At 35.3% G+C, this 26,869-nt stretch overlaps 1 protein-coding gene across 6 annotated transcripts in view; it reads left to right on the top strand.

Annotated features, from left to right (window-relative positions):
* The window catches only part of ATP8A1 (ATPase phospholipid transporting 8A1), a 122,674-nt gene that overhangs the window by 49,058 nt on the left and 46,747 nt on the right, over window positions 1-26,869 (top strand). For all 6 annotated transcript variants that reach the window (XR_014228618.1, XM_082316025.1, XM_082316026.1 and 3 more), the window contains 9 exons: window positions 758-863; window positions 2,239-2,321; window positions 2,522-2,571; window positions 8,155-8,224; window positions 9,223-9,307; window positions 12,967-13,106; window positions 15,019-15,157; window positions 16,410-16,474; window positions 20,193-20,365. Coding sequence is in view for 5 of the 6 variants with exons in the window: in XM_082316025.1 (XP_082172151.1) it covers window positions 758-863; window positions 2,239-2,321; window positions 2,522-2,571; window positions 8,155-8,224; window positions 9,223-9,307; window positions 12,967-13,106; window positions 15,019-15,157; window positions 16,410-16,474; window positions 20,193-20,365 (911 nt within the window). In the remaining variant the exon portion in view is untranslated. The remainder of the gene's footprint in view (window positions 1-757; window positions 864-2,238; window positions 2,322-2,521; window positions 2,572-8,154; window positions 8,225-9,222; window positions 9,308-12,966; window positions 13,107-15,018; window positions 15,158-16,409; window positions 16,475-20,192; window positions 20,366-26,869) is intronic.

A 26,869-nucleotide genomic window follows, 5' to 3' on the forward strand; every position in this document is an offset into this window, starting at 1 on the left:
TTTGATTGATGCATCTTTCTAAAAGTTCTTAAAAAGTGTTGTCAAATATAGTGTTAGACAAAAGTAATGTAGAAAGGAATATTTTTAGTAAAAAAGACAACATCCAAAGAGACTTCAGTGAATTATAAAAATAAAATCATTTTAAAGTCATATTCTTTCAACGCAGCATTCATAGGATCATAGAATTGTTTAGGTTGGAAAAGACCTTTAAGATCATCGAGTCCAACCATAAATCTAACACTGCCAAGTCCCAATAAACCATGTCCCTAAGTACCACATCTGTCCATCTTTTAAATACCTCCTGGGATGGGGACTCAACCACTTCCCTGGGCAGCCTGTTCCAATGCTTGATAACCCTTTCAGTGAAGAAATTTCTCCTAATATCCAATCTAAACCTCCCCTGGTGCAATTTGAGGCCATTTCTTCTCGTCCTGTTCAGACTCACCTTCGCTATAAAATGCTAATTTGCATTATTCTATGTTTCTGGTTATCTACTTTTGATTGTTAGGAAAGCAAATGCCACTAAATTTTATGTATATAGCCTGTATTGAAGTACAGCAGCAAGAAGGTATTCTGCATGCTGAAATCAGTGTACAGATAACATCTGTTTTGTTTACTTGTTGATAGTTTAAAGAAGAGAGGAAAAATCTTTCATTAACTTTTTCTTCACTGTTATTTGTCCATATCTATTGTTACATTTCAGTTAGTTATTGCTTAAATGATTAATCACTTTCTGACATTTTTTTTTTTTTTTTAGCCAACTGCACCTATAATATGTGAGTTTTTGACAATGATGGCAGTGTGTCATACAGCAGTCCCAGAAAGAGAAGGTGATAAAATTATATATCAAGCAGCATCTCCAGGTAGGAATCAAATAATTGAGTGAACATATGGTAAAGTATTCTGTCAGCTCAATAAGAAAATTTTATTCAAAGTATATTGGTTTTTTTGAGATATCTTCTGAAATTAAAAAAAGAAAACATATCACTCAAAAAAAGAATTGGTGTCAGCTAAAATCAGTCTTGTCAAAAAAGAATTTAGACTTTTCTAATTTGCTTTAGAAAATACGTATGGATGTCCTGTGGGTTATGTAAGGGCAAAGCATAATTAACCATACAGAATTCCTAAGGTGTTGTCAGATTGGTGTGGAAGTCTGAAGGAACTGCTGAAATGCGAATAGAAATCAAATCAGGAGACAAATTGATGTCCTTGTTTGTGAACCTATTCTGTGCTTGGTAGCCATGGTATTGATGTAGAACAAAGACTGTGTTTGTAAATCAAAAATTAACAGGAAGTGTTTTTACCACGATAAATGTTGTGGTAAGCTCTACTATAGAGTGAGAAGAGATTATAGTGCAAAATGATGAAGCAAGGCAAAATGATTAAAATATTAGCTCAGCAGAGCTGAGTATGTATTATGACAAGCTGTAATGGGAGAAATCACATGCAGCACAGAGAGTCTCCAGCTTTCCTCTTCCCTGTCTGCCCCAGCTCCTAGGTGGCCATCTCTCTGGAGATTCTGTCCTTCAACAATTGGAAAGCAAGGTCAGAGGTAGGGCCGTAAATAAAGCTAACTGGGCCATGGCAGTGTTTTATTGGGCATGGTGAGCAAATCCAGTTCTGACATCTTGAGGCATTTGGAGAGAACTGATGCCTATGGGAGTCTGGATTGCTGCTTGAAATGTTTCCTGAATGTAGGCATTGAAGTTATCTATTACTTACAGGAATGACTTATCATTCTTGTCTTCTAAAAGAGAACTCACACAAAAAGGAAAGTACCTTGACCAGTGCCCTACTGAGTAAGGCACTTGCCTAGCAATTGGGAGGTTTGTTCTCTAAGCAGTGTTTAATCAACATCCAAACTTCTAATGACCTGAAAGTAGGCTTACAAGGAGAAGGAGGTCAGGAAGTCTTGCCTCTTGATGAAGCGGTGTCATTGTGTCTGCTGGAACATATAATTCATTAGTTTACAACTTAAAACTTTGAAGAGGACGTTCTTGCTACTGAGCTGAGAGGTGTGTTTCTTTGGGGGTTTATTTTCTCTGAATTGTAAACTCGTTTCATCACAGTTTTAACAGGAGAAACAGAGAGTTCTTTCCAGCACCACATCTAATCTTAAAAATCCATAAAGGAAAAAGAAAGTCAAAAGTAGAAAAGCTTGGACTGTGTCCAGTAAATCATGGGGTATGCTAACAGTTTCCTCGTACATCTGTAAAATAACTAATTGACTTGTTGCAGATGAAGGAGCATTGGTCAGAGCAGCCAGGCATCTTCGTTTTGTATTCACTGGAAGGACACCTGACTCAGTAATCATAGAGTCTGTAAGTACATTGGAGTAACATAATAATTTGCTGTGTTTAGTATTGCCATAGTACATAATTTCTGAATAACTGCATCATGGTACATATCTGTTGAGAGGTTGTTTGTTTCTTTTTGGCTGTTTTCCTTGAGGTTTTTTGCATTAATTCTCAGCTTTTTTTTGTTTGTTTTGTTGTGTTTTTTTTTTTTTTCAATTGTTCAGCTGGGACAGGAAGAGAGATATGAACTGCTAAATGTCCTGGAATTTACAAGGTAAACAGCATATTGTGCTCTTAGCGTCTTTTTGTGAAAATACTTTTATTAATTTCTTTTATGGATAAAAATGTTTGCATTTTTTATGTTTGTACAGGCAAAGTGTGCAGGTTGTGTGGCTTTTGTCTCTACAATATGTCATCATACTATATGCAAAGCAGCTCCCATGATTAAGATCAAACTCTTGATTTCATTGTAAAATGTTTTCAGAGACATATATTTTTTCTGTTGTCTTCTCTTTGGCTAATATTGTTCACTTCCACTTTTGCACAAAGATTCAAAAAAACCTTGATCTCAAAACCTTAAAAAATTATGTGAAAAGATAGCATAGGAAAGTATTTGAACTTTTAAATGTGTTTCTGAAAGCCCTAGCACAACGTGCTTTATTAAAAAAATTATATTTGGGGGTAGAGGGGAAGTTTCAAGTAAGTGTTATATGTAACTTGTATTTGCCTTGACTGATTGATAGAATGAAATTTTGCATTTGACCTTAAATATACTTGCTTATAACTTGTTTAAATACTTTAGACTAAAACGCATTCCCTTCTGAGCAGTATCGCTATAGCATTGGCCAGTTAGTTTTCTTGGAAACTGAGTTTATCACATGCTTTGCTTTCAGTAAAAATTTTCTGTCAAAGCTGTTGGAATTATAGAAGTACCCATACGAAATCTGGATGCAGTTTCACTTGTTATGTAAATCTGTTTAAATTGTATCTATGTATGCAGTCTGTGTTCTAAGTATTTGTGTAGGCCCATTGCTTACTTTGGCACAGGATGGGGAAGAGATTTGTATGTAGAGGAAGCTCTTTTTTTCTTAGAATGATTACTTGTAATTGTGCCTGTGGAAAGTGATCATTGTTTTCCTTCCTGTCCTATTATGTTTCCCTTGAGCTTAACTAAAGAAGCAAAAAGATCAATAAACAAAAATCCAAGGCAATACTGGAGAGATGGGCTGAAGATGTATATGTAGGGTGAAAGGAGAGAAGTAGTTGCCTATAGTTATAGCCATAATAATGTGAAACATAAAGATCACCACAGTGAAAAAACATAATGCGACAGAAAGTAATTTTTATAGTTTTGAATGTCTTTTAATGACTGCTTGCAATTAATGTTGTTTTTATATATTGTAGAGGACATACTTGAAATTTTTCAGATTTATGGAATGATTTAATTTTTCTGTGGGCACTGCTTTCACTTTTTGTTCTGAAAAGTTAGCAAGTATATAGCACAAAGTGTGTTGTTGTTAGTTTGACATCTGTGAAAGTTTATACTGCGTTCATGGAGCAGCAGTGAAGGATTCCTACTTTTGTTTCTGGTTTTGATCTTTGTCTTGATTTCATAGATCTTTTTAAAATTCTGTGTCAGTCTAAATTGTAATTTAAACAGTGATACTTTATGGAGAAAGGAGAATTGCTTTTAAATCTTAACCTTTGGAGGATTAAGTTTTTTGGTGGATACCAATCACCCAAGTTTATTAAGCATTCAGTTTTTATAGCTGTTTTTGTTCTTATTCTGTAATGTTTAGCTTTGCTTGGAACTGACTTGTTGGAAGCGCTAGAGGTCACCCTTGTTCCACAGCAAGAGAAATTTTGGCTCCAAAATACGACACAATCTGTATGGGTAGGAGCATGTACCTTCAGAGGAGTAATCTGTAGCGATTAAACTATTGAGTTAAGAGTTTCCAGGTGTTCTAAGTTTTTCCCAGAAAAAATACAAACTAATTCCTTGCCACCTTCCAGTACAAGCCAGATAAGACTCTTCTGCAAGTAGAGTGCAACAGTGTCAACATTTGATAGGATAGTCTTTCAGAGAAGTATGTTACAGAAGTAAAACTTGTAGGAATGCTTGGTAGAGTGGTCTTTTATGGTATTCTCTTTTCACCTGATCATAGCTGTGCCTGTGAAAAGAGAAGCAGTAAACTTATACAATATGCTAATTATAATTCATTCATAGCAAGGAAGTAGCTCTCAGTCTAACTGACAGGTGAGCATACTGAAAGCAACTGATAATCCTTAACAAGCTGACAATTATTGCTAGGGATTTATCTATGAGGCAGGGGGAAGCAAGGGACTATGTCATTTAAGGATCCAGAAGCAAAGCATGTCTTATGCTTACTGTCATCCCTGTGCCGAATACGCGCACTGTCTTTTCACCTGGGCCAGTTGCAAAGATGAGCATGATTTTGAGCGTGTGATTGCTTGTTTCAGTAAGCATAAGAGATGTCCACTATTGGTGCACAAACTGCACATCAGTCCTTGCATCAACATATCATTACTAGCAGTGCCACTAAATGAGGTTTTGACTTGTATCTGCTTGTTTTGTTAAAGGAATTAATTGAATTTTTAGCACTGGAATTAATTTCACTGGCAAGTATTGAGTATAGATGTACCAATAATATCTCAATATCTGTAGTATGTACCATTTATTGATTTAATGACTGATATTCTTCTGCATCCCTGGGGCATATCTCCGCAGTCTAGCAGAAACAGTCTGTGATACTTACAGAGTAAAGCTTCTTGTCTAAAAAATAAATTTTTTTTATTTACAATGCGGATGTATTTACCTGAAATACAGCAACAGGTTGAGTAGTCCCCTGTCTGATCCATTTTATGAATAATCCACATTGCCTTGACTGTTGTACTGGGCAGACAGAAGGCCTCCTCCTAGAGCATTTGAGACCTTATCTCCTCTCCATCATTCAAAGAGGTCCAGAATATACCGATCCTGTTTTGTGACTGAAGACTGATACTTCTAAATGTAGAAAAAGAAGGAGTGGCTGACAGAGGAGGTACCAAAACCTCTGTAGCAGTGTTTCTTTTCTGTGGTTGTGTGCTTAAACTCTGAAGAAATTTTCCTTGTAAACCTGAGACAGATTTTAAAGTAACAAGGGACCCATCAAGAGCTACTTCTGCATTCCCAGATTCTGGAAGTGGCAAATCTTGTGACTGAGGGAGGTATTTCCGTCCCCTTAAGATGCTTCTGTCCATCTGTAATCCCGTGGCAACTCCATGGGAATTACCAGCTATTCTGCCTCCTTGTCACGACCCAAAGGGTTATCCGGCCTGCGGGTGTATAGAGATCATGACACTGGGTTTGCAGGATACCATAGCACACAAGGACACAGAGGCTTTATTTCCTAAATGTCTTTATTACAGATTACTTAAAATTACTATTAGTAAAGCAAGTATACTCATGAGTAATAAAGTAAGTACATTTATATTTTAATAGTACCAGCAATTGATAGTAGCAGCAAGTATGTATTTCCATATATGACAAGTTGCTACTAAATTATCACTAGTGAAGAAATACACTTAGAATCAGTTACCTATAGGTGTGTGTGTGCACGCGCGCGCGTATGACACCAGCACCTGGAGCAGTCAATAGATGCTGCTGATTTCTTTTTCACCTGGGACAGCCAATAGATGATGGTGTTTTCTTGTCTCTCAGACCAATTTTTATTTTTCCAGACTGTTTTCCTGTTTTTTCAGCTAGATCAACCAATAGCAGTTGCCATTTCCTACTTTCTCAGGATGTTTTCTCCCTTTTCCAGATTTTTTTTCACCTTTCCAGACAATCAGTTGCAGTTACAGTTCCTTGTTTTGCTCTTATTAATGGTTTCTAGGTACCCAGCTGTACTTCAGAGCTGTCAGCTGCGCTTCTCAAGGATGTTTCTGGTTCCCAGGCCTAGTTCCCAGGCTAGCAGCTCCCAGGCTGGCAAGCATTTTCTCTGTCAGTATTTCAGCAGACATCTTCTGTTCAGTATTTTTTCCCTTATAACCAGGTCACCTTTATGGTTGCTCACATGACTCCTAGGGTGAAGAAAACAAAACAAAAAAAATTGTCTCACACTGACAGTTATTTGTAGTAGTGCAACTTTGTGGTTTTCTTTATTTCACCAAGAAAAGGAAATAAAACTGTCACTGCAATGAAAAGACTCATAAAAAGTTACAAGTCCTTGACAGTAAGTCCTGCTCGTTAGCTTTATTGCAGTTTTACTAAGAAAATGTATGTCAGTAAAGATTCAATATCTGTCTTCATACCTAACGTTTCAGAATGCTACAGGAAAACATTGGTTATTCTCTGATCCATCTTCAGTAGATTGATAGGCAGCTGTATGCAGAACTTCAGGATTGCAATCTTCTGGTATTGCAAGACAAGTACAAAACTGCTGAGTTTTTACCTGTCAAGGGCATATATACCAAATCGTTTATACAAACCCTGAATTACTGTAATTCCTCCACAGTTCCTTAACTGAATGTTCAGGCAAGCATAATGAATTTAAGTAGCAACAGGCTAGATAATCTTCCCAGGAATCAAAGTGGATCTGAGACTTGCTTTTATTTTAGGCAACTTAAGTACATTCTGGATGATCTGAATTTCTCCACTATTGTCTGAGCAGATCCCCAACTGGACACTGTCTAAGGGTTTTTGGAGTTCTGCTTATCTGAGGTTTTTTGGATTAGAGATGAAAAGGAGAAAGAGTTTCAGCAGTTGATGCTTTTTTATGCTCTCTTGTGCAATATTCATGGTAGAAATGTAATTTAATATTGCTGGTCAGATGTCTGTACTTGAAGCAAAGTGCATGCACAGGTGGAATAGGAAAATATTTTCTTGAAGTTGTTGTCAGTTACTTCACCAGTAATTATAAAATTCTTTCTCCACCTATCTCCATACATTCCACTTATAGGATGTTTTCCATGGCAGTCTGAACTTCAGGAACCATTCATACAATAATGCTATTTGATGATCTATAAATGGGATAAAGTTCCAACAGGAACCGAAATTGTAAAAGGACCATTTACTTCCACCTCTTTCGTGTATTTTACTCTGAACTGTTGTATGAGAAGTGTGTTTTGTTCCCTGAATAGTGTCTATGGATTTATTTAAAAAGTTGAAATTTTAAAGAATTATGGTATAAATACGCGTTTTGACTGGACGTGATCTTGAATCTGAAGTGGGCTTGTTGGAGGACCTCAAAGGGAAAACAGAGCAGAGAGTGACAGTCTTCATGCTTTCTTCCAATTCCTACGTCAGTCATGAGGACAAAAAGAAAAAATGCTTGGATCTCATTAACAACTGAGAGCCAGAGTGTAGTTAAAATGAGGCAAGCCCCTTTCCAGTTCTTAGCATACTTAAAACTTTGCATGATGAATGATACTCCGGGATGACAGGAATAGGATTGCAGCACAGTACAGTATGCAAGAGACTGGCTGGGAAGGAAGAAGAAGCTGAAACGGTCCCTGATGCATTACCTCTTTATGACATTAGTCACAAGTGCTTTGTGCTTTAAGATGCTTTTTTGTGATCAGTAGACAGTATTCAAATGAAGGTGAAGATTCTCAAATTTGTTTTTGCGGGCAAAAGGCCTACAGAAGTATGCACAGAAAAACAGCATTCACTTTAATTATTAGGCAGTAAAACTGTTTTTCCATCCCAGTCACCTGAGAACGTAATTCAGAATAGGTAGCCCTTACTTCTTTTCCTTTGTCTTATCTAAGATATATATTGATATTCTTAGGTAAAATGCTGGTAAATATTTATATTTACAAACCACCTTATACAGGGCATTTATTTCTCTTTCAGCACTAGGAAGAGAATGTCAGTGATAGTTCGCACACCATCAGGAAAGTTAAGACTCTACTGCAAAGGAGCTGTGAGTTTTATTCTGTTTTCACTGTATCAAAGAACATGTGCTACCAATACAAATACGAAAGCAAAAGGTTGTTATAACTGCAGTCAAAATATTGAAAATGTGGGGGAAGGAATGTTGATGCGTTTTTCAATTTACATCATTTTACTATGTAGCTGTTTAATGTGATGAACTAGTTAATGTCTTTTTTTTTTTTTTTTTTTTTTTTTTCCTAACTGCCTATGAAGGTATGATAGACCTGTTCATCCTATTCTTTGTGTTGGACTAATACCCTTATGCTTCCTATTAATTGCTTCCTTCTGTACTCTAAGAAAATGGATGAAGTGACTAGATGGGAATTTTAACCCACCACTGATACTATGCCAGAAGTAAATTTTCCTGAAAACAGGATCTGTGGGGAGATATCTTAATCATAATGTATCTGGGAATGGCAGAGTTGCTCATTAGTTCTTGTTCTGTATCTTAAGTCAAGGTTGAGGGAGAGGTGGATGCAAATCCAGTTCCTGAATGGTTTAAAAAAATGATGATTGAATATAAATGTCCATTTTGTATCTTCTCAAGTGGAGAGAAGAGGCTGTTGTTAATATCCTGTATATCAAGCTGGCTGCAAAAACCTGAGAATGCCAGTTATGAAACACTATTTTTACCTTGTGGGCTTAATATTAAAGAAGATGACAGCATTTTAGGAGTTCAAAAGAAACTCGCATGGCAAGCCAAAGGAAGATGCAGTGCTTTTCAAAATGAAGGGACATAACAGCAAAAAATGTAGGAGAGAAAAACTGCATCATAGCAGAATTTGTAAATTTAGAGAATCTGAGGATTTGGAATGTCCTTTTTTCCTTCCTCTGAAATAAAGTTACTTCTATTCATTTTTGATGCTGAAATAAATTAATACAGTGCTGCATATTTTTCTGCCATTTTCCTACATGATTTGTATTGTCTACACAAAAAAACTCATTTTTCTATTAAATTGTTCTGAGCTCATTTTATTTGTTTTGTAGGATACTGTAATTTATGACCGTCTCGCTGAAAGCTCAAAATACAAAGAAATCACCTTAAAACATCTAGAGCAGTTTGCTACAGAAGGTGGGTGACATTATCCAATATAAAACTAAATATGAAATTCAGTTACTGCTCACCTTTTCAGTTTTGCAATTTTATGTTGCTGTAATGTTTTATTCACATTAAGTTTGAAAATTATGTTTTAGTAATGCCTCCCAAAAAAGATATCTTCCTGAGAAGTTTCAGTAATAAATTCATGCTTAACCCAAAAAAACCCCAAAGAACACCCACACAGTTCACAGTGGAGTCTTTTAAACAAAATATATTTTTCCAGAGCAAACACATTGCATGTTGTTTGTTTCTGTGAAGATCTCATTTCCTATGATCACTTTCATGTCCCACACACAATGAATGCTGTAGGGATGGTACACAGGAAGAAGTAGCCAAAGTGAAGATGCTTGGAAGTGACTAGTGTAGTGCTTTTGAGGTAGCTTTATGCTGTATTATTTCTGTCACCAGTCACAATAAGGGGAATTGTCAGGACTAGCTTTCCATATGGTGTATTTTGGTATCTCTGTTTTAACAATCACTCTTACAAAGTAGTTGCTGAAGGTGGGGAACCCCTCCATGAGGGTTCATGAAATAGGAATACTAAGTAAAATTTAAGACTCTGAAATTGAGATGATTGATACAAACAGCCAGTTAGTTATTTAATAACAGTGGATTCCACAGTATAGATGTGAGCAGGAAAGAAGACTGTAGAAAGATTTCTGCTTTCATGTAAGTTCTTCTAGCACAGTTCCTAGATCTTCCATGCCATGGCCCCTTTCTGGTAGCTTAGTTATAGAGTAGTACTGTAAAGTATCATAGTGTTTTTATTTATCAGTGAGTTGGGAGAGAGTAGTTGGAAGCAGAATTATAATAGTTATGGGAATCTGTACTGCAATTTTTTTACCTCTTCATTTTTTTAATACACTGTTACTAGAACATTAAAATTATCTTTAGTGTGTCTTAAGAAATAAGCTTAGACCAGAAAGCAAACTTTATTAAATATTTTCCCTCTGAAATACAATCCTTACCTTTTGATAACTGATGTCTGGCCAAATCTTCTTGTATTAGGAAAGATCCTTTTTCTGTTTGTTATACATATGAATTCTCTAATTTTTCTCTTTTGGTTTATAATGGAATTTAGCTTTTTGATTAGTGTTGTCAGCACCTTCAGTCTGTTGATTCTGTCAGTGACAGCAGAAGCAAGCCACAGATCTCTTTCTTTTGTTAGCTTTCCATATCAATATCTCTACAGGAAACATTTGGTTAGCCTTAAATATTAGAGTATCAAAGTTATAATAAATTATACAATAAAGCTGAAAGCAGAACTAGAAACAAACAGGTTTGACTGATGGTACAACATGAAGCCTCAGATACACCCTTTGAGCTCATGAATCTAGTTGCATGAGCTGATTGGCCAGTTTGGGGTTTTATAAAGGCCTAACCAGGATCACTCAAGGAAAAGTTACTCAGATGTGAAGTTAGTTTGGGTCACAAGGCTATATATTTGGTTACAGAAAATGTAAAAATAAATCAATATCTGCTATCCTGTGTGAACTGATATGAAAATTTCAATCCAATTCTTAATTACTGTTCTCATTAAATCAGTGGTACAACTGATATCATTTTTTCCTTAGCAGTCAAGTTGGACTGAGTGAATCAACATAAAAAAGTGAAAAATTCCACCTGTCTTTAAAACCACTGTACATACATATTAGTGTTAAGAAGTTTGTTCAAGTACTTTTTGCACCCTTCTTTTCAACAGCTGAAAAGATTTACTGTTCAGAAGGGTGAATTGCTAACTTTTCCAAAGCATAAAATTCAGTCTTTAAACAAAAATAAAAATTACGTACGTCTCTCTCTGGAATCGATTAAAGAAATTTATATTTATTTTTGTATCAGATTTAAATTGCAGCCGATGACGTTGCAAGGTTTCTCATGTGTATCCTTTCATGTGGCAGTACAGTATGTCCTTGGCATTTGCTGCATGCTCTTGGTGTGTTGTTCAAAAATGAAGTGGTTAGCATGGCTGGCATTTATATTTAAGCATTTATTAAGCTTGAGTGTTAATGCCTGCTTGGATAAATAGAGAAAGTGAAAATTTTCCTGAGTTGTTGCTCCAGCCTGTTAAGAAGCAGACTTAATGATATTTTGTTTTCCACAAATCTTTTTTTAATTAAAAATTGAAGAAATAATTGGGCTCTGATTTAAAAAAAAAAAAGCAAATTCCTTGAAAAACTTGTTTGCTAATATTTCTGATTTCTTCATTCTTTCATCTGCATAAAATACTTTGAAAGAATTGTGGAAATAGTATTACTATTAGTCAGTCATAAATTCCTTTCTTCCCCCTCACCTCATATTTATTTCTTTGGATCTTGCTAGCATATCCTTATTACACAGAGGCTGGGGAAAAAAGAAAAAAAAAAAAAGACCAAAAAAACAGTTGATTTGTTAGCGTTAAGTTAATTCTTTAGGTCTAGATGGTGAGAAGCTGTGTTCCTTATGCTGTTCACTTGTCAAGATATTAGGATTACATATGGTTTCCTGAAGGTAATAAATTATTGTCTTACATCTAAGACACATATGTATTATTTCATGCCCAGCCTCTTGATCATTTCAAAATTACTGCTGGTGCTGAGCTGTAGACAACAGAAACCTGTGAACAAATAAAGACTGCATTTAGCTATCCCTGGTTATGGTGTTCCTGGAGGAGAGGACAAAGGCACTAACTACACTGGTCCTGCCTGTCCCCCTCCTAAATCTACCTGCCTGCAAATTGTGGCTTCATAAGACATCATTTGGCTAGAGCAATGCTCTTGTCAGTATGTAAAGAGTTATGCTAATTTCATGCTCTAGAAATCTAAGAATCTCAAAATATATGAAAATGAACTGTTAGCACATTGACACTTGGCTACTTAAATTGAATGTAAATGTGAGTTGTCAAAAATAGATGTTTCTTCTAATCTTGCAGTCTGGAATTCTCACTGGAGTGCTCAATTCAGGTTTCTCCTGAAGGAAAAAATCTGTTAAGTATAACCAGCTCAAAGATTGTTGAATAAAATCTCCAAATGCTGCCTGTACACAAACATTTTATTTTAAGAATTTGGAAAGCTGAAAGAATCTGTGAGATGGGAAAATTAAATCTGAGCAGATTCAAAGTTGTCTTCTAGATGGTAAATTTCAAAGTTCAGCTGAGAATTTCCTAAGGATATTGAGGAGGGGTGAAGAATTTTGACTTTATTGCTTTCCAGCATAGCAACATTTAAGTTTTTAAATTTTTGTTTAGAAATATAATTCGATCTTATAGTTTTAATGTTCCTAAAAATCTAATGTATATACCTGTTCAGCAAGTGTGATTTGGGATTGCTTCATGTTTTGTTTGCAGTTTAAGATAAGTTTTTTTTTTTTACACATCTTGTGTAAAATTTCTTATTTTTTTCCCCCTGAAGTACATCACCTGTATTACATTCAACTACCTTGAAAGAGTTACTCTGTTGAATAAATTGCTATTTATATAGTTTTTACTTTATGTATATTAAAAAAGTTCTTCAAGACATGCAGCAATAAGTTGAAAATTGGTATAAGCATACATAAAATACAGAATAAATTCAGCTTTTAGTAGTTTCTCATTGCAGGTATATCAAGGAAGGGACTAACAAATACTGAATCATACTTACTATCTGCTTTCTCTTTAGGCTTAAGAACTCTGTGTTTTGCTGTAGCTGAGATTTCAGAAAGTGATTATCAAGAGTGGTTAGATGTCTATCACCGTGCTTCTACAGCTATACAGAACAGAGCACTCAAACTTGAGGAGAGCTATGAACTAATTGAAAAAGTATGTGTAGCTTTCTGGGGTGGGTTTTTGGGGGGATGGGGGGGCGAGGAGAGTGGTTTTCTAGTTTATGTCCTTGCTCTCTATACCATGAAGTCTGAATCATTATTGAGGAATAATGCTTAGACAGAAAAAAAATCTAGCAATATACTGACAGCTGTGTCATGTAGTCCTTGCAGTTTAGATGATCAAAATGAAGGAAAGATTAATTTGACAAAGTTTTTGCAACAAGTCGCTACGTTGCCAGAAAGTATTGATTTTGAGTTGAACTACTGGAAAGGTTTATTTTCAGGGTTCCTCTGTTGTATAAAAAAGTGTAATAACAGGCAAACAACATCTGTTTCATTATATAATGATCTTAGAACCATAGAGTAGTTAAGATTGGGAGGGACGTCTGGAGGTCATCTAGACACAAATCCCTGCTCAAAGCAGGGCTAATTTTGCTTGCCCAGCACTTTGATGAAGTTTTGAGTATCTGCAAGGAGTGATTTTTCCCAGCTGCAGTAGGCAAATTTTTTTTTTTTAGTGGTCAACTATTCTTTTCCCCTTTTTCTGAACTAAAATTTCTGCTGCTGCAGAACGTGACTATTGCCTCTTGCCCTTTCACCATGCGCCTCTTAGAGGAAGATGACTTCTCTGCACGCCCTCTTCACTTAGCAGAAGGCAGCCATCAAATCCCTCCCTTAGCCTTATTTTTGACCATGTTAAACTCATCCTGCTTCCTCAGCTACTCTTAATACAGTGTGCTCCAAGCCCCAAGCTATTTTTGTGTCCCTCTGCTGGACTTGCTCCACTTTGTCAGCCTCTCTTGTACTGAAGGCCCAGAAAGGGAGGTAATACCCAGATGCAGCCTCACAATAATCACTTCTCTTGAGTTTCTGGTAATGCTGCTGCTGGAGTAGCCAAGCATGTGGTTAGACTCCACTGCCTCAACAAAAAAGGCTCCTGTGAATCTTAAATGTATAAGCAAAAGGAGCTCATGAGACCAATATTGCTTGAAGTTCTGATACTTGACTTTTGGGGGGGGGGTTTGGCTTTGGTTTTTTTTTCCTTGGAAAGGATAAGGGAGATTACATTGAGGCTCTGAATTTTAAGCAGTTTCACCAAAAACCTGCAGTGTTTAATTCATGAAAAAGAGTGAGGGTATATAGCTTTAGTCACATGTGGGACTTCAGTTTACATAGATGAGCAGTTTATCCAGACATGCACAAGACAGTCTTAAAACTATACAACTTCATTAATGCCATGGCAACCCTGCTACCATTACAAGTTTTTGTATTAGCTGCACAAGTACTTTCTCAGCATATAGTATGCAGGCCATGCTGCAACCAGGATTGCACGCTATTAGGTTTATAATGGTGTCATTAACAGAGCGTTTTAGCTAGTTTTAAAGGTACAGAAATATGAAGTATAAAAATGGCTGACTCACAAAAAACTTATAGATTTGCTCCATGGGAAGTTAAAACCAAACATAACCAAGATTATAGTTTTAAGATTAAGATGAATTGACAGGGGTTTGGTTTTTGGTTTTTGGTTTTTTTTTTTGTTTTTTGTTTTTTTTTTTAACAAGGTGAAGAGAAATCATTACAAGTGAGAAAAGACATAATAATAGGACTCCTTCAGTCTTCAAATCGGAGAGGTGCCCCTCAGGAAAAGGTAGCTGTTGCTGTACAAGCTACTGAGCTTGTAAATAATTAGGTGAAGTTTTAGTGGTCATGCTGTGCACATAGGTATTTAACTTAAAGCTCATAGGAATAAACTGGAAGATCCTTATTAGTTGATACCAAATCCAATTAATGAATTTAGAGAGCATTAATCTTATTGTAAATATAGAAAGTTAAACAAAAGAAACTGGAAGTTTAAAACTGAATTTAAACCAAAAAAACTGCATGTACTGAATATTTTATGTTCACAGAATCTTCAGCTGCTTGGAGCAACAGCAATTGAAGATAAGCTACAAGACAAAGTGCCTGAAACCATAGAGACACTCATGAAAGCAGACATAAAAATTTGGATACTTACTGGGGACAAACAAGAGACTGCCATTAACATTGGTATTATATTTACATTTATTTGATGGCGTTGTTACAGATTTAAAAATGATAGAAATTGCTTTCAGAATGGAAAGGTATCTTGTAAAAAATAATAATAATATATGGCATTCCAGAATTTAAATGTTAACTTATTTTTTCAGTCACTGGTAGGGGGAGAGTGGGGAATGGTGGATTCTTCCTCCATTAAAACAGTAACAGCAAGAAAAGTTGGTGTTATATAGAGGAGGGAAAAAATAGGCATTTGTGCTTTTTCGTAGCATCTAAAGTGAATTAAAAAGAATACATTGTTTGAGTTTTGACAGTCAGCGGGAATATTAAGAAAATGTAAGTATTCTTAGTTGCCCTTCTGTATTCTTCCTTCTTTCCAAGAAAGCTGGTAGGGACCATAATCTTAACTAAAGCAAAACAATATAGATTGTGCACTAAAGTGCTATAAACTTTACCATCAATCAGAGGTTCCCTGTTATTCTTTCCTTTTATTATAAAAGAGGAAAAAAAAGAATCATGAATTAACTAATTTCAACAGCAATAAATGTGTATTTTTTAAATAGCAATACATGAAAGCTGCATTTAAGATTTAATATTCTTTGCATGTGAGCGTATCAGCACTTCTGCAGTAGCCTAGATATGTGCCCAAAATAAAGCATTATTTTGGTCATATGGATCCTTTTTATTACTATTTTTAACCTTAAATAACTTTTTGTATGCTCATGATACAGTTGATCTAAGGTTATTTTCATTAGTACCTTCAGGTTTGAGGCAATACACGTAATACCAGTATTTTCACTTTATTAAGAACGGTGATATATATTTGTCTAGGCAGCCTGCATCATTAGCACACAGCATACTTTCTATTTAAAGCATCAAAGAATAAAAGAAAAGAATGGGAACATGTATAGGTGCAAATTTTGTATGAAATGCAAGTTGCATTCCAAAAATTTGCAAGGCTAAGGGAGATATGTTTGCTGTTTTCTGTAACTCCCTGTAAAGGTGATTCTTGTCCTTCTGCTGAGCACCTGTGTGAATAAGGCACAAGAGCTGCAAGTCGCAGCAAGGAAAATTCTGACTGTTCTGACTTAGTACCTGTATGTCTAATTTTTATAGAATGCAGTATGATTTTTTTTACCATTGGTTTCAGCTGGGGAAGTCTTATTTTTAATTCTGTCTGTAGTTCTCTACCAGAAAAAATGCCTTGTTATATTATAATGGATTTTGTGTAACAAATTTTTGAAAACAAAAATTTTTTTAACAGGTCACTCCTGTAAACTTTTGAGAAAGAACATGGGACTAATTGTTATAAATGAAGGTTCTCTTGATGTAAGTAAAATCTGCAGAGTTTTCACTTAATGAAACGTTATTTTACTGCTTAAAATATCCAGACATCATGGTGGAGGTGGCCTGAAAAATAACTTGGAGCATCTATTTATCTGGACAAACACAGAAAATTCTGCTAAAATCACGGTTTGGTGGGGCGGTTTGTTTCTGTTTGCTTGTTTGTTTTGGGAGGTTGATTATTTTGTTTGTTTCTATAATCTTCTCAGTTAATTTTAGTATTGCATACTTGGAAGACTGTATAGTCTTTGTGACAAAATGTTACTGAATAGCTAGAAATTTAGTCTACAGCTTCCAAAACCGCAGTGTAGCTACTACACAAATGAACTTCAGAATGATGAGCAAACAAATTCCATGTAGTGAAATGACTCCATCCATGCAGGCACAAAGCCAGGAGCTTCACATACTGCTAGTAGCACCTAGCAGTGCCCAAACAAACTAATCGTAAGTTCCTTTCTAATGCTGTTTCTTACAGAATACTTAGTATCTGCCAAAAATTAATTGTTATTATGTGGTTAAACAGCTGAAATTGTAATCAGATGTTGAAGAACAAGTGAGGGTTAAAACTACCAACTTGCAAGTATACAGTGCTTTGTAGAGAAGAGATTCTTTAGATAAGGTAGGAATGCAATATTAAGTGAAAAATCCAGTGAGGGGAAAGAACTTAAATCCTTTTACAACCCTCTGAGGGAGCCTTAAATGAACTTAGAAGTGGAAGAATTTCTTCAGTGGAAAAACTCACTGTCCAGAAGGCTTCAAGAGGAAACCCTGAAATGAAGTTTACCTTACTCTGTATTGTGGTCAGGTTGCTCAAGATAGGACTTAGGGAGAGAAAGTGAAAAGAAAGTATGAGAATCAGCAAGAGTGCTTTAACTGAAGGATTCCACGGTAGCATGTAAGAGTAGGCTACAACATGAATTAAAATATTTACTACTTTTTTTAAATAAGTACTTATTTAAATGGTTTGAGCCATTTAGAATAACAGATTTTCAACGTTAATATGACTTTAATCATGATGACTGTATTTCAAATATAAATTGTTCTAAGCATCATATTTTTGCTGATAAAATTTAAAATAAAATCCCAAACACAGGACAGGCAAAAGCTGTTGATTAATGTCTGGAACCAGAGTCTGTTGATATAGCAAGCAACTTTTGACACAAGTAGGCTGTGATATTAATGGACAGAGACAATTTTATTTTCTTAGTTTAGTTCATTTGGATAGCTTTTGAAAGATTGCGATCATTGTTTGTTGATAAAACAGGGAAGGTTTTGGGTTCAAGCCTTTAACTTTGCTTTTGAGTTTTTCACTCCTCAGCCAATCTCCGAGTAAGAATGAACCAAGACAAGAAAGAACTTCTGTCCTATATTTAGGTTATTTACACAGAGTGCTGGATGTCAGAACTACTGCAATACTTAATAGATTTGAAGTGCAAAAGATTGACTACTTCGTATACTTCTTCATATGTAATGAAATAAAGTGAGGTAGTTTATTTAACTACTGAAAGGAGTCCAATAAAAACTCATTAAGCAAGCATTGCACACTAACCACTTCTGGTGTGATGATTAAAAAGTTGAATAAATATATATTAAGCAATATATTTTAAAAATAAATGTATATAAATATAGTTTAAGACTATAAGATAGTATCTGATATCATAACTGCACTGTACTCCCTATTTCAAACTGAAGCATGTAGATTGTGTAGAGATTGAGAGATCCTTTCTGTACGTGCAGAAAGTATGTTCAGAGTGTATGGGGATGCAGGTACCATACGGCAGCTGAAATTGCATATGCAAACTGGTCGCTTGCAAATCTGTCTGGGGTGATAGCATAAATCATGTTTTTTCAGGAGCAGATAAACGTAGTGATCAGATAGTTTGAGGGCAAGTGGCAGTTCAAAAAATAATAAACTAGCTCTATGCCAGTATTTTAATAAGAGACTCCATTAAAAGTTTTCTTCCTCATTTGATGGTGCACGTTTCACTGTTTGATTAATGTATACCTTGTGTCCTGCCTTTTGCTTGCTGATGTGGTTGGAATCAGATGTCAGTCTCCATATTAAAATAATAGTACAGTATCTGTTGTATGCCAGTAGCTTCTTCTAAAAAGGAGCTAGCTCAGCTCTAACCCTTCTAGGGACAGGCAGAGTCCCCTGTCCCTAAGACATGTAAAATATATTTAACAAAACAAATACCTCTTCAATTTGGTCATTATTATGACCTTAGCATGCAAGACAGAAGCAGTTCGAGACAAAAAACATTTGTTTAAACTGTATCCCAGCTCTGCTGAAATGAGAGATCCTCTTTTGTATGAACCAATACCTTATTCATGGAATTAAAAGAAAAATACCCCAAACCCCACTCCCCAATTAGCATTGGCTGGTATAGAACTGGAAAGACTTCCAGAAAGCATTTAGATATCTCTCTTTTTTGCAACATTATTTGTTTTGAGGCTTCATTCCCATGAACATCTGCTTAGCTTCACAAACAAAATGTGGTTTTGTTAGTAAGTTCTTATAGTTGTATAAAAGAACACTGGATTTTATTTTGCCTTCATATTAGCCTATTGGACTGTTAAATTTTGGTATAGTACTGTTAATGATAGACAGAAATGATAACATAGCTTTGTTCTTAAAATTGTGAACTTAATAATACTTAAACTGAAACTAGAAAATAGTTTGATTACCATTCAATTTCACTGAGAAATATTTAATGGAAATGGTGTGGAAGTGAATAAGAGACGTTTTGATACTGCTTGTAGTTTAAGGCATTGGATTTCAGCATAGAACTACATGTACGCCCACAAGGGAATTTTAAATATGACAGTTTCACATTTGGGTTAAGTGTTTTGTATTGTCTTGGGGGTTTTTTGTTTGGTTTAGTATGTAGCATGCCTGGAGCTACCTGATGACATGTCTGTTTGCGATAAAAAAATTAAGGTCAATTTAAACAGAAGAGCTTATACTGCATGTATAAGAAGAAACAATAGATGAGAGGAGTATGAAGTTTCAGGCTCTTGTATTGCTTAAATTTAGTCAGAAGCTAAATAGTCCATGGAGAGAAGAAAAATTTCTACTTTCTTTACATTGCAACATTTCTTAATCAGAGAAGATGCTCTGGAAAATAGTTACAGAAGTTATTGTCATTTTAAAGACTTTCTAACATGTAATTTTAAACAATGGCACCTCATTTTCCTTGCAGTTTCTGTGGGGGTAGAGCCAGGAAACCTGAAGTGCAGGATTCCCCAACAGCTTAATCTCTTTTTCTAAACATTTAGGATCATTTTATATAATAGTGAATAGAATTTTTTTCTTCTGGTATCTATTTATCTATCTATCTATATATGAATTTTCTTTTGTGTAGGTATATAGAAAACTTATTAAATAATACCTTTTAGCAAACATTTATGCAACTATTGTTGCCATTCAAAGACCGTTAAAAGTTTCACCATAGCTTATGCACGTATTTTTTTTTTTGGCAGAGTGTGAGAGCAATCCTAACCAACATTTCTACTGTGGTTTCTAATAGTACAGCTGTTGCAAATACTTTTTTCATTTTAGACTGCCTATTTGATAGCATAATCAAAAGGTAATTTCCTCAAAAAAGCAGAATGCCAGTGTTTCTGATCACACTGAAAAAAAAATCTGCACTTAGGAATAGTAGGAATTAAAAATAATGGACACAATTTTTTTGTGCAACAGGGAACAAGAGAGACACTTAGCCATCATTGCAGTACTCTTGGTGATGCTTTAAGGAAGGAAAATGATTTTGCTCTCATCATTGATGGTAAATCTCTGAAGTATGCTTTGACATTTGGAGTGAGACAATATTTCCTGGATTTGGCTTTGTCATGTAAAGCTGTTATTTGTTGCAGGTAAGGTTTACATTATTCTTTCTCTACAGTATTTTTATTGACATACAAAAATTAAGAAACTTCTTTTATTTCAGAGAAAATACACATATCCATGTCATCCAACCATGAAATATATATAAAAAAAAGAACTTCAATAGCTGAAGTTATGAAATACGGTCATTCAAGCAAAATATTTCTGTAGAGCAGTCTGCACAGAGTGTACCTGTCACACAAAGTCATTCAGATTGCATATACCCAGAAAAATAATTTGCTATCCGTCAAGGGTAGTCTCAGCAAGACTGAGACACTGATATTAACCTTAAATTGATACTACAGTTAACTGCAGGTTTTAGCACATCTGGATTCTTTTGTAGAGCTTCCTCTGCAGGCAAGATTTTATATCTCAGCTTTTTGAAAGCCGTGGATTACACTGCATAAGTAGTGCACAAAAATGTTAAGGGTACTGCTCTGGGTGATTTTTATTTCCTGAAGCTGATGAAAACACCCTTTTTATTATGATGATTATTATTGTTGTTGTTGTTGTTGTTGTTATTATTATTAATGATTCCTGATTGTTTTGGGGTTCTTTCATAGAATCAGACCTTTCATCCTTTCCTGTAAACATCAGCTACTAGAGCTGTAAGCTTACCGTAACAAGGGAACTTTTTCCAGATAAGAAAATTAAATATCTGCTTTCTTTAAATACGCACAATATGAAAGCGGTTTGGCTTGCCTTTTAATATTTCCAGATTTATATTAAGGAAGGGATACATAGGACTGTATAAGTGATAGCTTATGTGTTTTGGGGCCTTCTTGCATTTTTATGGCATTAAACACAAAAAACCACAAACATCTCCTAAGCAGTACATCACCTTTTCTACATTTGAATGATTGAACGAAAAGGGAATTTGGGTGCTCGGTAGTTAGATAAACAAAAACTGCTCCTGTCAATGTTTAAAGAAGTTGGTTTAGGCCAGGTGATTAATCTGTCAAAGCAGAAGCAAGGACGTTTCTTTACAAGACCATTGGCAACACAGGTAGGATATCTGTATTAGAAATGCAATCAAACGTTCCAGAACTGTGGAAATTGCTGTTATTTTCATCAGTGTCTGAGGTAACTATTACAAGGATAGCCAGTTAATGTTCTTAGAGTATTTTTCACTATTTTGACCTTTGTAGTAGCATGGGAAAATTTCCTATCTTAAAATAGGAAAAGTTAACTCAGAAACAAGGTATTCCAGCTCTTCTAGAGTCCCTATAGCTTGCTGTTTCTCAGTATACAACAGTGTCACAAATTCAAGTTCTCACAATTAATGTAGTACTGAAATTTTTGGGATCGTCTGTGTATGCCAGCTACGTCTAATTCCGTATTTAAATAGGATGCTATGTCTGATAATAATTGCTTTAGAAAAAGAATCTCTGAAAACGGACGTCAGCCTGGATTTTGTACAAGAACAAAATAATTCTTAGAATTCAGCATCACTTCTTACCAAATTCAAATCTTCTTTCAATAAATATGTAAGCTTGCTGCCTGCTATCTCATTATTGCCTGTTGTATTATCTACCTGAAGGTAGAGACATGATGTATACAAATGTGAAAACTGTTGTAAATACACCCTAATAGATTGTCTGCTTTTAATTAATAAGATAAATAAATGGAAGGTTCTTGTGTTCACGTAGAGAGTTCAGTAATGTTCCATTAAGATAAAGCAGATTAATCTGAAAAATCAGTGTTCAAAATGGAGCTATTTTTCTGCCTTGCAAAAGGACAAAGAAAAGCAAATGAGGGTATAGTATCCAAATAAACACCTGGTTTGTAGTCTTCCCATCCTTTCTGTTAGGTGATATGTTATGCCACCAAGTGATTTTTTTTTTTAAGAATTTTTTTAATGGTTTGGCTTTGTAACCATCCTAAAACATGAAACACTGAATTTCAACCTAAGGTCTTACTGTCTTTTAAACTGAGATCGTACACTGATACACAGTTTATACTGTGTATAAACATTTTTCTAACAGCAGTAGTCTTTCTGACAGGGAAGTTGGAGCTTTGCGCTTGCTCTACTAGTTCCAGTTTTGCTCAGTATAGTAACAAGCAGGAGATGCATGTAGAACTGCTCTTCAAAACTATGTTTCTTTTTCTTCTCTTTCCTTGATTTGAAAATACATTTTATGCCATTTGAAGAGACAATATTGCCATTGCTGTTGAATTATAGAACCATTGAAGGATCTTCTGTACGTATAGCTCTCTTTTAGTGGTAGCATTTTTGCAATGAAACGACAAAAAGTGCAAAATTAAAGTTTCTGTTCTAGTAGCATTCTCTCTCCATTTCTACATTTCTGTAGTATACTAGGTCAGCTGGCTTCAATACATGTCTAGGTATATACTCTGACATATTTTGTGGTTGTTTCAGAATTGGCTGCAAGTTTAAAACGAAAATATTTGCTTGTAACACTCACTATTTTAGTATGTGCTTTTTTAATATCACATGCTTTGCAAAAGTCAAAATTCTATCAAAATGTTTATTTCTGTTAATGCTCCATCTTTAGTAACAAAACTTCATTTCCTTGTTTGTGAGATTGAAAATAAAATGTTTTAAAATGGTAATTTTTAATTAAGGTAAATCACTTAAATATATATATTGTCTTTACTAAATGAAAATATAGGCCTTTTTTCTATCCATATAAAGGCAGTAAACATTTTAAGTACTCCTTGGTTTTTAAAGTACAAATTACATCACTTTGAAGTTTTTCAGACTGTACTCACTTGTTCAGAAGTATTTATTACCAATGGATTCTTCCTAAGACTAGCCATAACACAGATGAAGCTGACAAATATTCAGTAGACGTTTCACTTCAGAAATCTGTATATGGTATTAATTCCAAGCAGATGTTTGGCTTAAAGACTTTGATGAACTGAATTCCAACTCTATATTGGCTTCAGAGTAATGTGTGCAAGAAGAATGTTAAATGGATTATTCTGTAGTAAAAAAGTACAGCTAAGAGTGAATAAAATGAACAAAAGCTATTTTTTATTGGTTTGATGCACCAGGCAATGACAGTAAGTGCCATCTTCTAACTGCGCCTATAACATTTGTCTGAAAGGGAGATAAGCCACTGTTCCTGGAAGGTTAAAAAGATGAAAAAGAAGTTCTTAGGACAGGAATCTTCTATAGAAGCTGGCTGTAGTGAGTCTTGATACAATACTCATCAGCAGAGTTCAAATAAAACATGTAACAAAAGATCATAGAAATGGTTTTTGATATACTTGGACCATAGAATTTTTCTGAAGGGCTGGTGCCCAGAAGCTTTCATCCCGAGTTCACCACAAGGCTGTACACATCCCAAGTACCTTTTTCAAAAGTCTGATAGCATCTGTTGCGCAGGATTTTATGCAACCTTTTTCTCTGATGTATTGCACTTAAAGCTTAAGAAATTTTACTTAATTGTCACAGAGTAGGATTGGAGGGGGTTTTTTTCAGCTGATGGAAGATCACCCAGAGTTGAACCATAAGAAAGTGTCCTCTGGCAAATGGAGAGGAGAACCAGAAGAGCTGTAAGGATGTTACTGGAACGCAGTGTTATTTAAGAGTATTGTACGTGAGGGAAGACAAGCGTAGATACCATGTATCCAGTTGCCCTTCACAACGCTGTCTTAGTGTTAAGCACAATGGTCTAGGAAAGAGAGGCAACCACCATTAGTGTACCCCTATGCTGGGAACTCAGTAATCTAATGTTGAGGTTTAATCTAGTTCTTCAAACTTTTTTTTTCCCTTGCTGTAACTTTCTAGGGTTAATATTGACATTTGCTGGAGAAAAATGGAAAATATTTTCTCTTTCTTTTCCAAAGGAGCTATGGACCTTATACTATTCCTTCATATTTCTTCTGTGACACTGAAATTGAATCAAGTATCAGTCTGTTCCATAGGAAAAAAAGTACCTTGGTGATGTGGACTAAAGTCATAAACTGATACTGTTGAAAGTATTGTGTATAGTGAAGTTGTGTGATTATGATGCATACATAGGATGTCATTCTACAAAAGACAAGAGGGATTGTAGTTGAAACAAATAATATAACAAATATGCTTCAAATGTAATATTAATGAATTTGTAGAAGAGATAGTGTGCTTTAATTTCAGAAGTTGTGTAACTGGGTATAAAATATATGCAGGAAGGCAAATCATGATTTTTTTTTTTTTTTTATCAGTTCTGTTTAAAAATTGATGTTTTAAAACAATTCTCTCTAATATGCTCAATAAGTTGACTTCCTCCACCAGTAATAGTTTGGGATCCTCTTTCGGCTTTTAAGTAGTCTGAGTTTCAGAAATGTTGTATAAGTTTTAACTAGCAAGAATTGTGATTGTTACTGTAGTTTACTGGTTTAGACAAAGCTTAATTCTTCATGGATGTTATATGAATAAATGTGTGTTTCAGGACATAAAAAGCATGTCTAGAAAACCTTGGTTTTCTCCTACAGTTTTAAGCTATGTTTCAGAATAATCGTGATCAACCTTAGATGGCTAAAAACTTAAATAGCCTTTATTTTAGTGGGAAAGGGCTTTCGTTTCATAGGAAATTAATGTTAGTTTTAGTGAAATTCGCATTTCTAAAGGACATGTTCATCAAAATTTCTCAAAGATTGTTTCTACTTTTGTCCTGATTAGTTAGCTTTTCTCAAATCTTCGTAACTTGGATTTGTTAATAAAGGAAATGGATAATGGATAATATCAGCAGTGTGATGTCAGAGATTACATTTTTTTTCTGAACTTTTTCGCCACTCTGCTGCATTTACTTTTTCAATGAACACCATGAAATCAGTCACCAGCCTCAGCTGTCAATTCTAAGAAAAACTTTGGTTTCCTTTTTTTAAGTTTATAGCTTGTCTGTCATGTGAATATTGGATTTTTGTTATGCTATCTGTTTTTTGGGGGGTGGGGGGGTTGTTAAAGTTATTTTCTAATTGCATTCTTATTCAGGCAGAATGGAAGGTAGCTGGCATGGCCATTAGCTTCAGCAATCGTGTAATTGCTTGTCGGTTGTGTTTTTTGTAGCTGTGATAGAGTTCACAGATAGCTAGAAAAAGTGATGGCCAAGCATTGCCGTTAGTATCTGTGTGCTTATGGAAAGAACAAAATTGCTGCTTCAGTGTTCTTTAACTGTAAAAACTTAGTGTTGGATGTGGAGAATTTAATATCTCTTTCTTCTTTATTTAGAAAGAGATGGGGATTTTGTTCTGTTTCTGGGGTTTGGGGGGGGGGCGGGCGGGGTGGACAGGGAGAAGTGTGATGAAGAAATTTATACAACCAATGGGAAAAGAAAACTTTTCCTCTCAAATTGGATTATGGATCAAAAGTTTGGTCCAAATAGAGAGCAATGCATTTTAATCTGTAATGTCAGACTGTCCAGTGTGAAGACAGGCAGATCGTTCAGCCTTGGCTGTAATGCCAGAGATCAGTGGGCAGACAGGAACATTTTACTATGCTATGTACTGAAAAATAATTTGACTAATGTATGTAGTTGGAAAGATTTTTGTTTCTTTTGTAGGTAGCTTGTTTTTATTATTGCCCTCATTAGCACTGGTTTTGTGATCTTAAAAATAAATCAATATAGATAGGACAGTATTTTTTTGCCACATTCACTTACCAGATTTGATAGAATTCTTCGAGCTATAATTCTTCAAGCTAGAAAGGACTTGCCCATCAGGAATCTCATTGATAATATAACAGTATAATTTTCTCAAATATCATGAGGCCTTCCAGTATTCACGTACTTATGAGAGTGATGCCTTTGGGACCTTCAGCTTGCAGGATCTTTTGTGAGGAACTTTAGGACTTTTTGTGAGGACTCAGGACACAGATGCCATAATACAGCTGAATTTTTGGTGTCTGGTGGTAACATTTCTTTTTGTTACTGAGCTTGTGAGTGCCGTACAGCAGTCTTGGTTCACGTGAGAACCGTACTCATGAACTACGCAGGCCGTGTTACTTGGCAGTATCCCAGTGAGCAGCAATACACAAAGCATGTTCAGGAAAGAACATTACTTAGAAGTAATTGCTCTTTTGTGCTTTTCCTTTGCAAGTTTATTCCTCAAAACTTGTATTCTTAATTTCTTGTATATTTCTGTGGGTTTATTTTATTTTTTGACCTGGAAGAGTTAAGTCAGGTTATGAACATCCCTATATAATCCTTAACCCTGAAATTTTGTCACTTCAGGGGGGAATTTTTCACAGCCCAAATTGCAAAGTTGCAGAAGCTTATGGTACCAGAGAGGTTATTGTCATGAGTGTGCATGTAGAAGACTTGTAGGAAATGAATTATGAAGGCATGTTTTTCCCCTAGTTTTGGCATGGAGGCATCTAGAAAGAGTTCATCTGGAAAGCTGGAAAGATAGATGAGGAAAGGATGGGTCTTCACCAGCTGCACATCACCAGCTCCACAGCAGGAGTCATGCTTTGGTACCAGAATTGCTCTCTTTGTAGGAAGCAGTGAACAGCGGTGGTTGGGAGACAGACTCACAGAGCTTTTTGC

Source organism: Platalea leucorodia (assembly GCF_965183815.1).
Source record: "Platalea leucorodia genome assembly, chromosome: 6".
NCBI lineage: Eukaryota > Metazoa > Chordata > Aves > Pelecaniformes > Threskiornithidae > Platalea > Platalea leucorodia.